This window comes from Thamnophis sirtalis, unplaced genomic scaffold (assembly GCF_051295495.1).
Source record: "Thamnophis sirtalis isolate CommonGarterSnake01/CBP01778 unplaced genomic scaffold, rThaSir2_p1.2 scaffold_9, whole genome shotgun sequence".
Lineage (NCBI taxonomy): Eukaryota > Metazoa > Chordata > Lepidosauria > Squamata > Natricidae > Thamnophis > Thamnophis sirtalis.
Window position 1 is genome coordinate 62237566 of NW_028261389.1, and position 15595 is coordinate 62253160.

General features: G+C 37.9%; 1 protein-coding gene across 3 annotated transcripts in view; it reads left to right on the top strand.

Moving 5' to 3' along the window:
• Positions 1–15595, top strand: part of PLXNB2 (plexin B2) — a 367326-nt gene that overhangs the window by 240298 nt on the left and 111433 nt on the right. For all 3 annotated transcript variants that reach the window (XM_087722147.1, XM_087722148.1, XM_087722146.1), the window contains 4 exons: positions 7030–8146; positions 8839–9021; positions 12599–12721; positions 15372–15472. In XM_087722147.1, coding sequence (XP_087578273.1) covers positions 7030–8146; positions 8839–9021; positions 12599–12721; positions 15372–15472 — 1524 coding nt within the window. The remainder of the gene's footprint in view (positions 1–7029; positions 8147–8838; positions 9022–12598; positions 12722–15371; positions 15473–15595) is intronic.

Here is a 15595-nt window from a genome sequence, read left to right on the forward strand (position 1 = left end):
ATATTCGGCAGGAATAATAAAATAAACATTTTGCATCACCTCAGAGGACACTGTAAGGCAATTTTAATAAGTACTGACCTCTGGTGTGGGACACTGTTGAGTCTTTCTGATCTCATTTCCCTTCCCATTGATCTCACTGCATGGCATGGTCCAGGTACCCTTACTAAAACTGAATCTCTTTCACCTGTCTCTTGAGATCCAGATGAGATCCATCCTGACATGGTAAATCTTATTTATGATTATTGGAATTTTTATTCAGCCTCAATTTCCCTCAAATATTGGAACACTGCTATCATGTCTCCCCTAGTCCTTCTTTTCATTAGACTAGACATACCCAATTCCTGAAACCATTCTTCATATATTTTACCCTTCAGCCCCCTAATCATTCTTGCTGCTCTTTTCTACGTTCTTTCCAGAGTCTCAATATTTTTTTGTATATTGTTGTGACCAGAATTGGATGAATTATTCTAAGTGTGGTCTTATTAAGGCTTTATAAAGCAATACTAGAACTTCTTATGTTCTTGATTCGATTCCTCTGTTAATATAGCCTAGAATTGCATTGACGTTTTTGGTTGCCGCCGCACACTGTTAGCTCACTTTTAATTGATTGTCCATTAAGACTCCCAAGATCCCTTTCACAGTTATTGATATTAAGCCACGTTTCACCTAACGGGTACTATACAGTTTTTATTGCCTAAGTGAAAAACCTCACTTTTATCTCATATAATTTCATTTTATTATATAGGGCCCAGTGCTCAAGTCTATCGAGATCTTTTTGGATTTTGAGCTTGTCTTCTGGAGTGTTGATTATTCCTGTCAGCTTAGTGTTTCCTAAAAATTTGATGAGTTCCCCTTCTACTCCCTCATCTAGAACATTTATGAAGATGTTAAAGTGTGTGTGTGTGTGTGTGTGTGTGTATGTATGCATGCACCCACCTTCAACTCAATGATTACTCTTGGAAACGTCTCCTCAGTTTTCTTGGCCAATTATCAATTGTATTTGCCTCCTTCCTAGGTCTAAGAGAGACTGACTGAATCAAGGTCACCCAGCTGACTTTGTGCCTAAGGCAGGACTAGAGTTCATGGTCTCTCAGATTTTACCTTGATTCCTTAACACTACACCAAACTGATTCTATTGTTAGAGAGCCTAATAAATTAATTAAATTAAAAAATAAATCTTGCTGCATTCTCATGTAATGAAAAACGTATTTGTGTATTCCGAAGTATATTTATTATCAGCAAAGTTTAAATCCTTGATTCGGTGTAGGATTCAATAAGTCTCTGAACTTAGTAATGTAACGTAGTAATGAAAGCTTAGTAATGTAAGCTTTCCCTACATTTTCCAGAACTCTGCACATTGTTTCACATGCAACTTGAAAAGAGACAAGTCAGTACAACCAGTTGTAAAGCTCACCAAGCATTTAAAACTTTAAGATTACAGGGTATAATCAAGGCTGTAATTGAGGATAAGGTAAAGGTAAAGGTTCCTCTCGCACATATGTGCTAGTTGTTCCCAACTCTAGGGGACGGTGCACATCTCCGTTTCAAAGCCGAAGAGCCAATGCTGTCTGAAGACATCTCCGTGGGAACACGGAATGCTGTTGCCTTCCCACTAAAGTTGGTCCCTTTTTCTACTTGCATTTTAACATGCTTTCGAACTGCTAGGTTGGCAGTAGCTGGCACAAGTAAGGGGAGCTCACTCCGTTATGCAGTGCTAGATATTTGAACTGCTGAACTGCCGACCTTTCTGGTCAACAGGCTCAGCATCTTACCCACTGAGCCACCACGTCCCTGTAATTGAGGGTAAATATCAGCAAATCTGTGCTAAACAAAGGGTCTGCCCTTGTTACTATGTTATCTTTTATATTACCCATAATACTTATCAAGTCTCAGAGAAATAAATTGAAAAAGGTAGACAATTCTCAGCTAAGTTCAGATGAAGAAGAAAAAAAGATGCTTTCTTTTATCTGATTTTAATAAAGCCATATCAGAGAGTATAACGTTTGCAGAAAATAATCAACTAAAATTTACTAAATCATGTGCAGTTAGTTTTGAATTAAGATTTTTTTAAGCCGCTACTTTTTGCAATGTTAATGTATATAATAGTCAGTGACTATACTCATTTAATAAACAAACTTAAACAACTTTCCATTTTCTGTGGCTTCTCACTGAGTCTATGACTTTTCCTCTTCCTCCTATAACTAATCCTCAGCATTTCCTTTCTTCTGTTTTTATTACGGCATAGCTGGCTATGTGCCATGTGCCAGTCTTGCATGTCTATTAAATTAGTGTTCTCTAATAGCAGATGGAGTTTTGGTTGCTTCTGCATGTTCTTTACTGTAGGCTGTTGCTAGTGAGTACACTAATCAAGTTTATTGATTGTTAATTAGAGCTCAGATAAAAATAGCTGGGCTTTAAGTAATTACTGAGCTAAGAAGGCATTGGAACAATATAAGCTGACTTCCAAAACATAGAATAACCAGTGAAAGGTGAAGAGATCTACAAGAAGACGAGGGTTGATAATATGAAAAATTTAATTACATTCATTTTAACCAAAGCTTATCACAGGACTTTAATGTGCAACGTTTCACTACTACCTTCCCAAATAAAAAATGTGGCTTTAAGATGTTTCATTTAATTAAACTGATTATGAATTAAAAATTAATGTCAGTATAAACAAAGAGTACAACTCTAAAGCCCCAAACCAGTTATTTTGCAAAGTATCATAGATAACCAGGAGCTCGCTCAATAAATTTTCTGGACATTGTTGGAAACTCGAATATCAATGCAAAAACACAGATAATTGTCTTTTAAAGTATATATGACTTCCAGGTATACTGCTTTCAATGTTTGTTTTATGTTCAGATTCACTATTCAATGTGCGAAACTTATGTGTACCATATACATTTAAATAACTCAGAAGATGATGGGCTGAGCAGAAATGATAGAAATCAGAATAAACTAGGCTGCAGAGAAGGCAAATATTGGATCGCATAAACTCATTTTCTAGTTAAAGGAGTCATTTGATTTCAACAATATTTATTATTGTTTTCTGTGTCTACAATTTAAATGCCAAACTATGGACCTGTACATCTCAGAAACTGAAGCAAAAGAAATTCAAGGTTATACAGTGCATATTTGCGTGTGCCTTTATCCTATGGTCATTTTGTCTGCATTACTTTTTTCACATGGGACACTCATGTTGGTAAAGCATGACCTAAAAGCATCTGGGGAGAGAAAATGGGGGAGTATATACAATGATGGGCTGCTTCCGGTTCAGACCGGTCAGGCGAACTGGTAGTTCCGACAATCAGCTAGCCCCACTCACTTGCACCCGCCCTTTCCTGTCCTATATTTCCTTCTTTCTAGCTCAGTTGATTTGTGCAGCACAGCTGATTTACAATACAATACAATAGCAGAGTTGGAAAGGACCTTGGAGGTCTTATAGCAATAGCAATAGCAATAGCAGTTAGACTTATATACCGCTTCATAGGGCTTTCAGCCCTCTCTAAGCGGTTTACAGAGTCAGCATATTGCCCCCACAGTCTGGGTCCTCATTTCACCCACCTCGGAAGTATGGAAGGCTGAGTCAACCTTGAGCCGGTGAGATTAGAACCGCTGAACTGCAGATAACAGTCAGCTGAAGTGGCCTGCAGTACTGCACCCTAACCACTGCGCCACCTCGGCTCTTATTAGTCTTCTACTCCAACCCCCTGCCTAGGCAGGAAACCCTATACCGTTTCAGACAAATAGCTATCCAACATCTTCTTAAAGACTTCCAGTGTTGGGGCATTCACAACTTCTGGAGGAAAATTCTGCTCCACTGATTAATTGTTCTAACTGTCAGGAAATTTCTCCTCAGTTCTAAGTTGCTTCTCTCCTTGATTAGTTTCTACCCATTGCTTCTTGTTCTACCCTCAGGTGCTTTGGAGAATAGTTAGACTCCCTCTTCTTTGTGGCAACCCTGAGATATTGGAACACTACTATTATGTCTCCCCTAGTCCTTTTTTCTCTTAAACTAGACATACCCAGTTCCTGCAACTGTTCTTCATATGTTTTAGCCTCCAGTCCCCTAATCATCTTTGTTGCTCTTCTCTGCACTCTTTCTAGAGTCTCCACATCTTTTCTACATCATGGCGACCAGAACTGAATGCAGGATTCCAAGTGTGGCCTTACCAAGGCATTTTAATGTGGTATTAACACTTCATGTGATCTTAATTCTATCCCTCTGTTTATGTAGCCTAGAACTCTGTTGGCTTTTTTTGCAGCTGCTGCACACGGCTGGCTCATATTTAAATGATTGTCCAAGATCCCTCTCACAGTGACTACTGTTGAGCAAGGTACCACCTATACTGTACCGGAGCATTTCATTTTTTCTTGCCTAAACGTAGAACTTTACTCTTTTCTCCATTGAATTTCATTTTATTAGATAGCTCCCAATGTTCAACTTTGTCAAGATCCTTCTGTATCTTAAGCCTATATATTTCTGCGCCTCCACTGTTCTACTTACCTTAGAAAGAAAGCAGCTGAGCTTCAAATTGCTGTATTTTCAATGCTGCACGCAAGAGTGTTAGGTGCACAATCACCGAACCGGTTGTTAAACCAGTTGGAGCCCACCACTGAATGCATAGTACAGAACAGGCAAAAAAATCCCAGTTGTTCTCACTGAGTGGTGCCTTTCTTTAATTGACTTGTATGATTAGGGAAGATTCATGCTTAAATATGTAGCTTCTATTGAGTTTTGCCCTAACTCTTAGCACAGAAGAAGGGGCTGAAAAATGAAAAATTGCATGCCACCTTTGTTTTATTTCTTTTAGGAATTAATTAAATAGCCATGAAAGCATTAACCTTTCATGACAGAATTTCTCGAACCACCTTTAAAAAGGGATAGTGTTAATGGATGCACTTTATTAGTCCAAGAAAAAAATAAGTTCTGTTTTAATTAAAGAGTGAGAAGATATGGTTTTCTCTAGTGGCCTCCATGATTAGTCACCAGATTAACTGAATGCCAATTATTCCAGAATTCATCGTTTTATTTTCTCTTAATGGGCAGCGTTTCCCACTTCCTTCTCTTTCAGTGGTTTTGCAGATAATCAGTCGGGCCTCCTATGAGAGATGCAAGGAGTTGCTTGTTTTTCCTTTATAGAACCAGGAAGCGAATTAGCAACGATGAAATGCAGAATGCAAATGGCAGAACTTCACTTGTTAAAAACAAAGAATGATTGCCATTGATCGAAGTTCTGTGTCCACGTTTTCCTCACTGTAACATTCTGCTAAGTTTCTCTTCAGTGTTTTTTTTCTTTCTTTTTGTCAGTAATGGGAAAATACCAACAGGAATGGCATTATGTCACAGACTTAACTTTGCTACATGTTAGAAAAGACGGAAACCTGGGAGACATTTTCTGTGACAACCCTACCTTTTTAATATTCAGAGTCTTTCACATTAAATAGGTTTACGGTTTTGTTTTGTTTTCAAAGTATGTATTATAAAAAGTATGTATTATATAAAACAAAAAAATATTGTTCTTTACACCTTTCAGATTTTACTTAAAAATAACCTTGTGAGATTTCCTCAGGTTTTTTTTCCCCATTAACGAAAAAATGTTCTGTATTAGTATGCATTTTAGGCTATGATTTTGACATTATGAAATATAACTGTGTAAATAGACAGCATCATTTTCTATCTCCCAGCCTTCTTTATGAGTTATTTTATACAGTTTTCAAAACTTCAGTATGTTTTCATTGTTTTAAAGCTGTAAATCTCTACAAGGTTTGTATTAGACAAGGATATTATAAAGTTATCAATTAATCAAAATGGGCTGCCTGTTACTAGAAAGTAATTTTAAAAATCTCTGGGGTGAGAAGACAATACCTTCCTCCTGCCTCAGATTTATTTGATTTGTACTGCTTTCACACAATAAACCGTGATTTGGTCTTTGCCCAACTGGGTAAGATAATCTAAAAGTAAGTCTAAGTAATTTAAAACAATTAGTCCCTTTTAATAATTTAAACAATACAGCCAAAAGACAAACAGAGGTAGTGGCTCAGTGGCTAAGACGCTGAGCTTATCGACCAGAAAGGTTGGCAGTTCAGTGGTTCAAATCCCTAGCATCGTATAACGGAGTGAGCTCCTGTTACTTGTCCCACCTTCTGCTAACCTGGCAGTTTGAAAGCATATAAAAATGCAAGTAGAAAAATATGAACCACCTTTGGTGGGAAGGTAATAACATTCTGTGTGTCTTCAGCATTTAGTCATGTCGGCCACATGACCATGGAGACATTTTTGGACAACACTGGCTCTTTGGCTTTGAAACGGAGATGAACACTGGCCCCTAGGAACAACTAGCACATATGTGTGAGGGGAACATTTACTTTTACCTTTAATATGTTATTGTAATGTAGGTACTGATGAGTCAATATAGAATGAGCCAAGGTGGCGCAGTGGTTAAATGCAGCACTGCAGGCTACTGCTAGATCAGCAGTTCAGCGGTTCAAATCTCACCGGCTCAGGGTTGACTCAGCCTTCCATCCTTCCGAGATGGGTAAAATGAGGACCCAGATTGTTGGGGGCAATATGCTGACTCTCTGTAAACCGCTTAGAGAGGGCTGAAAGGCCTATGAAGCGGTATATAAGTCTACTGCTATTGCTAGAATGCTTGCATCTACCTCTGTTTGTCCTTGGCTGTATTGTTTAAGACTAAGTAGTTTAAAAGTGGCAAATCTTGTGACCATGTCCTGAAATAGCCACTCATAGACTGAATTAAGGTTTTGATGAGTACAATGATATGCCTTACAGGGAAGATCCCCAACCCCCAATTGGCAGCTGGTGCAAAACCCTGCCCTCTCCACCCCCACCTCACTGCCACCAATCCACACAACCAGAAAGGTTGTATGGATTGATCTCTGCTTTGCAGTTTAGATTTTTGGTATTTTTCATATTTACAATTTGTTCATTTTCAAAGGTGTGTTTTGTTTTATTTGAGGAATTCATAATGTAAACTCTTTTTTTTTCCAATTTTTGCTCATCAGGTACCACAGAGAAATGGCTTTATGGATTTGGTTATTGAGCATCCTGGGCTACTCCTGCATTTCTTGCGCATTACGGTCAAAGAAATTGGACACGTTCCAGAGTAAGACAGAACTTAGTCATCTAGCAGTGAACCATGATACGGGGACAGTCTATTTAGGAGCCGTAAATGCCCTGCATCAACTCACAAAAGACTTGAAACCCTCAATAGTTGAAGTAACCACTGGGCCACATTTGGATAACAAAAAGTGCACACCTCCCATTGAAGAAAGCCAGTGCTCTGACAAACAAATGACGGACAATTACAACAAATTACTGTTGGTGGACACGCAAGAGAAAAGAATAGTCGTTTGTGGGAGTCTATTTAGGGGCATATGCTCCATAAGAGAACTTGAAAATATTTCCAACAGGACTTACTATGAGACCGGCAGTGGGGAGAAATCATTTGTTGCAAGTAATGATGAGAATGTAGCCACTGTGGGGCTGATCACCTCCTTGAAAAAAGGCCGAATGATGTTTGTGGGGAAGGGCAATGGGGGGAATGACAACGGGGTCATAATCAGCACGCGGCAGCTTTTTAATGGAGATGGGAGAGAGATTTTTGAATTGTACGCTGATCCTGCTGCTATTAAATCAGCGTACCCTTACTCAAGCTCACAGCAGTTCCTCTATATCTTTGAGGACAATAAATTTGTTTATTTCATTTTCAATCAGAATGAGAGGCAGGCCACTATAAATAGGACACTTATTGGGCGACTCTGCAAAGAAGATGAACATTACCACTCCTATTTTGAAATGGACCTGGAGTGTAAAGATGACACTGGCCCTTTTAATCAAAGCAATGCAATCTATGCTTCTGTCCATGGAGAACTCCCAACACTTCATCCGGCATCATCAGAACAAGCTTTTGAGGCCCCACCCCAGGACAAGCTGCTCATTGGCCTTTTCAGAAGGATGGAAAAAGACTCTTTGGTGTCTGCCATGTGTGTTTATAATTTGAGCGATATCAACAAAAAAATGGAAGAAAACAGGGAGAAATGTTATACAAAGGATTCACGCAATGTATTTTACAAACCATTCAGAACAGAAAATGCTCCATGCAAAACTACGTCGCACCAGGTGAGTTGAAATAATTAAGTTGCTGTGGAAGATGAGCATTCATCTGATGTTTCCCATCCATAGGATAAAACCACAAGACTCAAACATCATTAGTAAGCCCAAATGTGTCTTTTTTTACCATATAGAGATAATCCTGTATAATATTTATAAAATCTTCTTTTTTCTGAGGCATTATTTCATATGAAAGACCCCTATTTCAAACTGCATTTCATTTATGTTTTTATGCTGGCCATTCAAGGGTTTCAAACAGGCACAGTTCAGTCAAACCTAAACACGTCCATGAATACCTTTCAATAAAATAATTCCAATTTAAAAGTGCTTCCTGTTGGCTGAATTATTATGCCTTCATGGTTTCTGTATCAAGGGACAGTAGTTGCTTCTGCAAATAGATTTTTTATAGGAGAAAAAAATATTGATTATATTAATGGCAGTGTATCAGCAGCATTAGAGCACCTGAGTAAAGATTACAGGTCCTGCATATGGGGAACAATCTTTCTAATGGCATGTTAACATTGTTGAACATAATGCAGTTTTATAATCTATTGATCAATTCACAACTTACTGAGATGTCATAATATGCAGCTTTTCTATTTTTCTGAAACACTTGAATTTTCAGATCGATCCTAGTTTCAGGGTTTAGAGGATAATATTTGTTTGAATTTGTGATTCCTAATTCATGCTTCCTTTCTTAGAATTCAAGTGTAACTTTTCCATGTGGCTCTGAACATTTACCGTATCCTCTGGGAAGCAAAGAAGGAATTTCTGCAGAACCTGTGTTCAAAAAGGAAGGGATAAATTTAACAGCAGTGACCTTTGCTGTGGAGAATGGGAAGACTGTAGTATTTGTTGGAACATCAGACGGCAGAATTCTGAAGGTAATTTCTTATGTAACTTAATGCTAAAAATTAGATGAGACAGAATACTAAAATTATGACCATCATAAATTGGCTATAGACCTAAAGTTATTCCAAGCGATTGTTTGACTTTTAAGTAAAATAAATGAAGCCAAAAGCATTTGAAGGATAAATTCTGAGAAGGCAATACAGATAGTTCTTGACTTAAAACCATTCACTTAATGACTGAATTCAGCATTACAATAACACTGGAAAAAAAACCTCATGACCATTTTTCACACTTACAACCATTCCCATGATCAAAATACATGGCTTGGCAACTGGTTCATTTTCATGATGGTTACTGTGTCCAGGAGTCGGATCACCTTTTGCAACCCACTGATAAGCAAAATCAATGATGAAGCCAGATTCACTTTACAACCATGTTACTAACTTAACAACTGCCTTAACAGTGGCAAGAAAGGTTGTAAAATGGAGTGAAGCTCACTTTGAAACAGTCTTGCTTAACAACAAAAATTTTGGGCTCCATCGTGGTCATAAGTCTAGGACCTTCTGTACCTTGTTTAAAAGATTATGATACTGATATATAACTCAGAAATTAGTTCCTCCCTCTGATTCAGATGTGCTTAAAGTTCATAAACTCATAGTTCAAGAATATAATAATCTGTGCATAACAATCCTACTTGGGGCAGTTTCTGTCATAAAGTGGTTGTTAACCAACTGTTGTGGCCCGCCTGCAGCCAGCAGAACTGGTAGCAGACTCAGACAAGTGAGGAGGTTGGGGAGGAACATGAGCCAGTCCTGGACTCTGGGGAAGGCTCTAAAGAGGGCTCTGTGTTGGAGGCAGAGATGGGGCCAGGGCCAACCAATAGTTATCAGCTGCCTTTGGAGTCAGGTATCAGTGGGGCAGAAGAACAGCTGAAGCCTGTTCCCGATGTGTGCATGTGCAGAGTTGCCAGAAGAAGGTAACAGCTAAGGAGCAAAGGGTCAACTCAGAAGGAAAGGCACAGGTGGACGGTGAATGGCCCCTCCCATAGGGGAATAAAAAGGAGCAAAAGGGGAGGGAAATTTTCAGGAAACAATTAGTTCAGTTCATTAGGGTGAAGATCTGTTCCTGACTTCTTGCCAAGTAATTGCTGCTACAGCATGGTGTTTGGAAGATATCAGCCTGGCAACTCTCCAAGCCTGATAAAGGTCTGTAGTTGTGAAATTTCAAGAAAGACTGTTTGCTGGGGCTTTGCTGGAGAGGAATTCCCTTTAAACTAAATAAAAGAGGTTTTAACGGAACGAGGAGTCTGCTTCATGATCTTGGGAAGCCTAGGTCAGAACACCAATACACATAAAGGCAAGAACTATATGCTCCTCCTCTCATACTGCTGTTATCTCCACTTCAACTTCCTGGTCATCTCCACACACTGCTCTGCCCTTTTGGCTGCTCAACACTCTGCTGCTTTTTCTTATGCCTGTCACCACCCACCATCCCTAGCTGATCTTTGGGGGGAGGAAGACAGCAACGATCAACTGGGGGAAGTTGTGGGACAAAGAGGAAACAGCAGTGGCATGCAGGATGGCTAAAAGGTAGGGATGGGAGAACATAACTGGATGGAGGAATTCAAATGCATGCTGCATTGATAAATGCAAGAGGACTGCTAGGTACCCAAATTTTGATCACAGGACTATGGGGCACTGTAACAACTGTAACTTCCAGGATCAGCCATAACTAGCCATTTTGTTTCCTGCTGTCATAATATCAAACAGTCACTGAATGAATGGACATTAAGTGAGGATCACCTACAGTTGAAATATAGTTTTCAGTCTAAAATCAGTGCAAACTCAACCTTCAAAGAAAACCTTTCCCAAAAGACAACGATCTATTAGTTTATTAGCCAAACATATTTGATTATGTTTTTCAGATTTTTTTAAAAAAAAAAACTCCTAAAGGGTATCTCTTGACTTTTGGCAGGAAGATTTAGGAAGATTTTTAGAGTTGGGGCAGGTATATTAAGCTTCTAAAAAACTTAAATTAGACATTGAGCATTAAAATATTGCTGAAACTTTTTTTAAGAAGGGGGAGACATTATAACTTTTGACGAATCTAGAAAACCTTTTGGAAGACATAAAAGGGACAAATAGCAAGAAGAGCTGATGGCAAATGGAGCACAGCAGTCAGAGAATGGATCCCACTTGATAAAAAGCATCCAGGAAAGGGACCTAAAACAAGATGGATCGACGATATCAGCAGATATTGTAGGGCAAATTGGCAAAAGAAAGCTCAGTACCGTATCTTTGGAGATGTACGAAAGAGGCCTTCATCCTGCAGTGGATAGACAATGGCTAATATGATGATGATGATGAAGAGGGTGATAGGAAGGCTGAACTCTAGGCAGAAATTCAATGTTGTCATTTCATTTATGGATTAATGTAGTGTATATACCAGACTAGTCATGGCTTAATTCAAAAGACTCTGGTTAAATCAGGGCCTAATGCAATAGTGAATGAGATCTAAATCATAGGTTTTCATTTTATCTTCTTCCCTTAGATACTTGACATCTGTTCACTGGCATAGCAATATGAGCAAACTAATTTATGTTCATTATGTTTGGCCTATTAACCAGGATTAGAAATATGCTTAAATATTATTTCCATTTTTAGTAGCTGTGCTTCCTGCAACAAAAACAGCTTTCTGGCATCTTAAAGACTACAGCAGCTGTTATTGGGAAAGCATTGGATCAGAGTATTTAGTGGTGGTCAAAACCCAGCAGAAAATATGTACAGTGGATTTTAACGAACTATTTTCTGGAGTGACACAGAAGCATTTTTACAATTATGAGTTAATTTCCATTTGAGGCTGGCAAGCAAATAATTTGTTTATCCTAGTTTGCTTACAAATTTGTCTTGTAATGATTAAGACCTACATGATAAGGGAAGAGGAAAGGAACATTGGTCCAAAATCCATATCCAGTTACTAAATAGCTTTTAATCAAATACTAATATCCTGTTATGCATGTGTTTGAATAAACACTTGGGACCTCAGGTAGCCTCCTTTCCCTCCTGTCCCTTATGTAAATAAGGTGTAACTTTATTTTCAACATGTCTTCATATGTCTTTATATAAGAATCAAAGTAGAGATTTAATTTTTATCTGCTGATCAGGATTTAAGCAGGTTTGCTTAACCAATCATGGTTTCTTTAAGTCTACGATATTTCTTATTCTGTAAGCAAAGTCTAAATCATGATTCTAGAATTACATACCATAAACTCTCACCCTGATAGTGGTTTTAACACTTTAATAGATATCTGCTAAAAATAAAATGGAACTATTGGAAAGTTGTTTGATAATATATTGACTTGCCTGGACCATATTGCTTCATAATACATCACAAAAAGGGCAAATCAAACTTTCCATTTGTCCTGGGAATAAAAACATTTAAAGTTATCAATACTATTTAAATAAAAACATATTTTCTCATTGCTTAAAATTATTTAATTAGATCATTTTAACTAACAAAAGGTGTGTATTTAAATACATTTTAAGTGAATAACCATTATTCTAATTTGACTGGAAACAGATAAAATAATATACCTAATCTGCATTTCAGGCAGCTTTGTCAAATCCTGCAAAGGAATATGCCAGCATTCTTATTGAAAAAAACAAGCCTATTAAAAAGGATCTTCTTCTTGATGCTGTCCATGAGAACCTATACGTGATGACTACAGATAAGGTACAACATCTTTGGTAGCAATAATGAGATCATAAAAAGTGTTGTTAAATGTGTATTTCTGCATCATAGGGCCTATCTGCAGGACTATTTAATGAGCCATCAACAAATTACTGTGATGCTAAATGAAAATTACAGCAATTGCATGTTTACCTTTACTGGCATGAGAAGCAAGTTAAGTTTTCTTTATTCTTGAATAAAATAAATAAAGTCAGATATTTGGGGAAATGTATTAAGAAATTTACAGCAGAGGGAATATGGCTGTTATATTGGCAGAGAGAACGCTTTTCCCACATTTTGTTTCCACAACTAACATTAATAGCTCTCCTTTAATTCACACACACAGCATCTATTTCTAACATAACATTTGGTTTGACCTTAATTCAAACCCATTATGAAAACCACTGGACCACAAGGCTCAGTTGCAAATAATTGTAGTGATTTATTGTCCAACTGTAGCTGGGAAGTACCATTAGAAGATGACATGCATCTTGCAGCAGAGTTAAGATAGCAACAACAATGATGCAATATTTGGTGCAAAACTACCCTCCCCCCCACAAAAAAAATATTAAGAATTATCAGAATGTTTGACACAGGAAAACAGACAATACAGATAGGAAGCCAGTATGTATCATATAGAGAAACCATTAGATATTTTCTTAAGCTCCTGCTACATCATTTCAGTCAGCAGTTCGACAGTTTGAATCCCTAGCGCTGTGTAATGGAGTGAGCTCCTGTTACTTGTCCCAGCTTCTGCCAACCTAGCAGTTCGAAATCATGTAAAAATGCAAGTAGAAAAAATAGGAACCACCTTTGGTGGGAAGGTAACAGTGTTCCATGCACCTTTGGCATATAGTCATGCCGGCCACATGTCCATGGAGACATCTTCAGACAGCGCTGGCTCTTCGGCTTTGAAATGGAGATGAGCACTGCACCCTGGAGTCAGGAACGACTAGCCCATATGTGCGAGGGGAACCTTTACATCATTTCTGTTAATATTATGGAAACCATGGAGCTGCTAGAAGCTTGAATCAAACTTTTATTCTTCCTGTACGCTATTCCAATTTTCATGTAGTAATCGGAGAATACCCACACCATCAATTCCCACAATCTCTTATGTTTTTGTTTATCATGTTATTTAACCAGATGTGGTTGTTCTCAAATGTAGTCTTCTAAATTAAAAACAACTCACACTAGTTATTATTGCTGTTCACTTGATGGCTTAGATTTCCTGCCTCCTCCTATTTCTTGAAAATGCTGTTAAGAATAATCAGCAGAAGTTTGTTTGTGAAATAGGTACAATTGGCAAAATTTACAGTGGAAAAATCTGTACTGAACTTTTTCAATCAATACATTCATATATAATTTGTATTGCGTTATAAATTCATAATGATTTGCTTCGAAAGTGCTGGGATTTTAAAATGAGTGCTTTTGTCATATGGCTTAAGAGCCATCTCTTTGATATTAAATTGCTTGAAGGAAGATATTGCAGGAACTTAATACGACTAACAGTTATGAAATATGACATTCTAATTCTTAGCACATTGACTTGAAATAAATCCTATTAGACTCCCAGAGTGGTGTCTTTAATAAGGATGTATATAGACCATAATATTCATTTCTCATCATGACTGAGTGTTGGGGAAACCCTTCACTCACCTCCCAGCCAAATTTGAAGTGAGGTTCAAAAATGTTAAGCCTTCTATCCCTCACTAATTATCATGAGAACTCCCATAAACAACTGTATGTTGTAATTATTTACAAAGTGTGTTCTAAACTTTTTTTTAATGAGGGCTGACGACAAAGGATCCCAAGTGTCTAAGGCACTTTGTGAAAACAATTTGATTAATGAAAATTTGGAAGTAAGAAATAAAGGGGAAGAACCCAAAGACCATTGAATTTTTATATGAACAATGAGAGTTTTTAAAAACTCTTGAGTGGCATTTTGAGGCTTGGAGGGAGGGGCTGGGTGGTACTATTAATTTCAGCTGCCTTGTGGTTGTATAAGCATCCAGTGAAATGCAATCTGCAACATACTTGTACTGACATTTCTACAGAAAGAAGTGATCATTGCCGTGACATGAAGGAGTACCCATTAATCCTGCACTCCTAGTTCCAAGAGAGTGCTTCCTTCCCTTCCCCCCAGCTCTCAATTATGCATTATAAAGGATAGAATTGTGGTACTTACTGTGCTAATATCGCAGCTCAGTGGGCAGAGGATGAGGAAGGGATGGGTGTTTATTGCTAGCTAGGAGTTATTAAAACTAAATGGAATCCCAGGTTCAAAAGCAGTTTATCACAGAAGATCAGATTGAGTGAGAATTGTTTCAAAAGGGGAAAAAACTTTGCAGTAGTTTTCAGCATAATACTACATCATACAAATGTGTTGTTAAGTAGGTATAAACCAATCCATCATTGGACTTTCATTGGATTGGATGGCTCAGAAGATACTGATCTTCCGGGGTTAGAATAGTATTGGAGAATGTTTGTTCCTGAGATTTTTTTGTTAAATTATTCAAGGAAAATGCAGGACAAATTGTGGATAAGCTAAGAGTACAAAATGTCTTGTTGGAATACCATTTGTGTGCAAACATCATTTTTCATGGTTTCTTTTTCAAAGTTACTGTGATATTCTTATTGGTTTCTTTTCTAGGTATTTCGTTTGCCTGTCCAAGACTGTGTTAGTTACTCCACCTGTAACCTTTGCATCCAAGCACGGGATCCTTACTGTGGCTGGTGTGTAACAGAAGGAAAGTAAGTGTTGTAGCAGCAGCTAAGAGAGAGATATCTTAGTATGCAAGTTAATTCTTTTCACAAGACCAGGACGTTGACTAATTTCTTCCAAGCATTTGTATGAGAACTGAAAAATCTTCATCA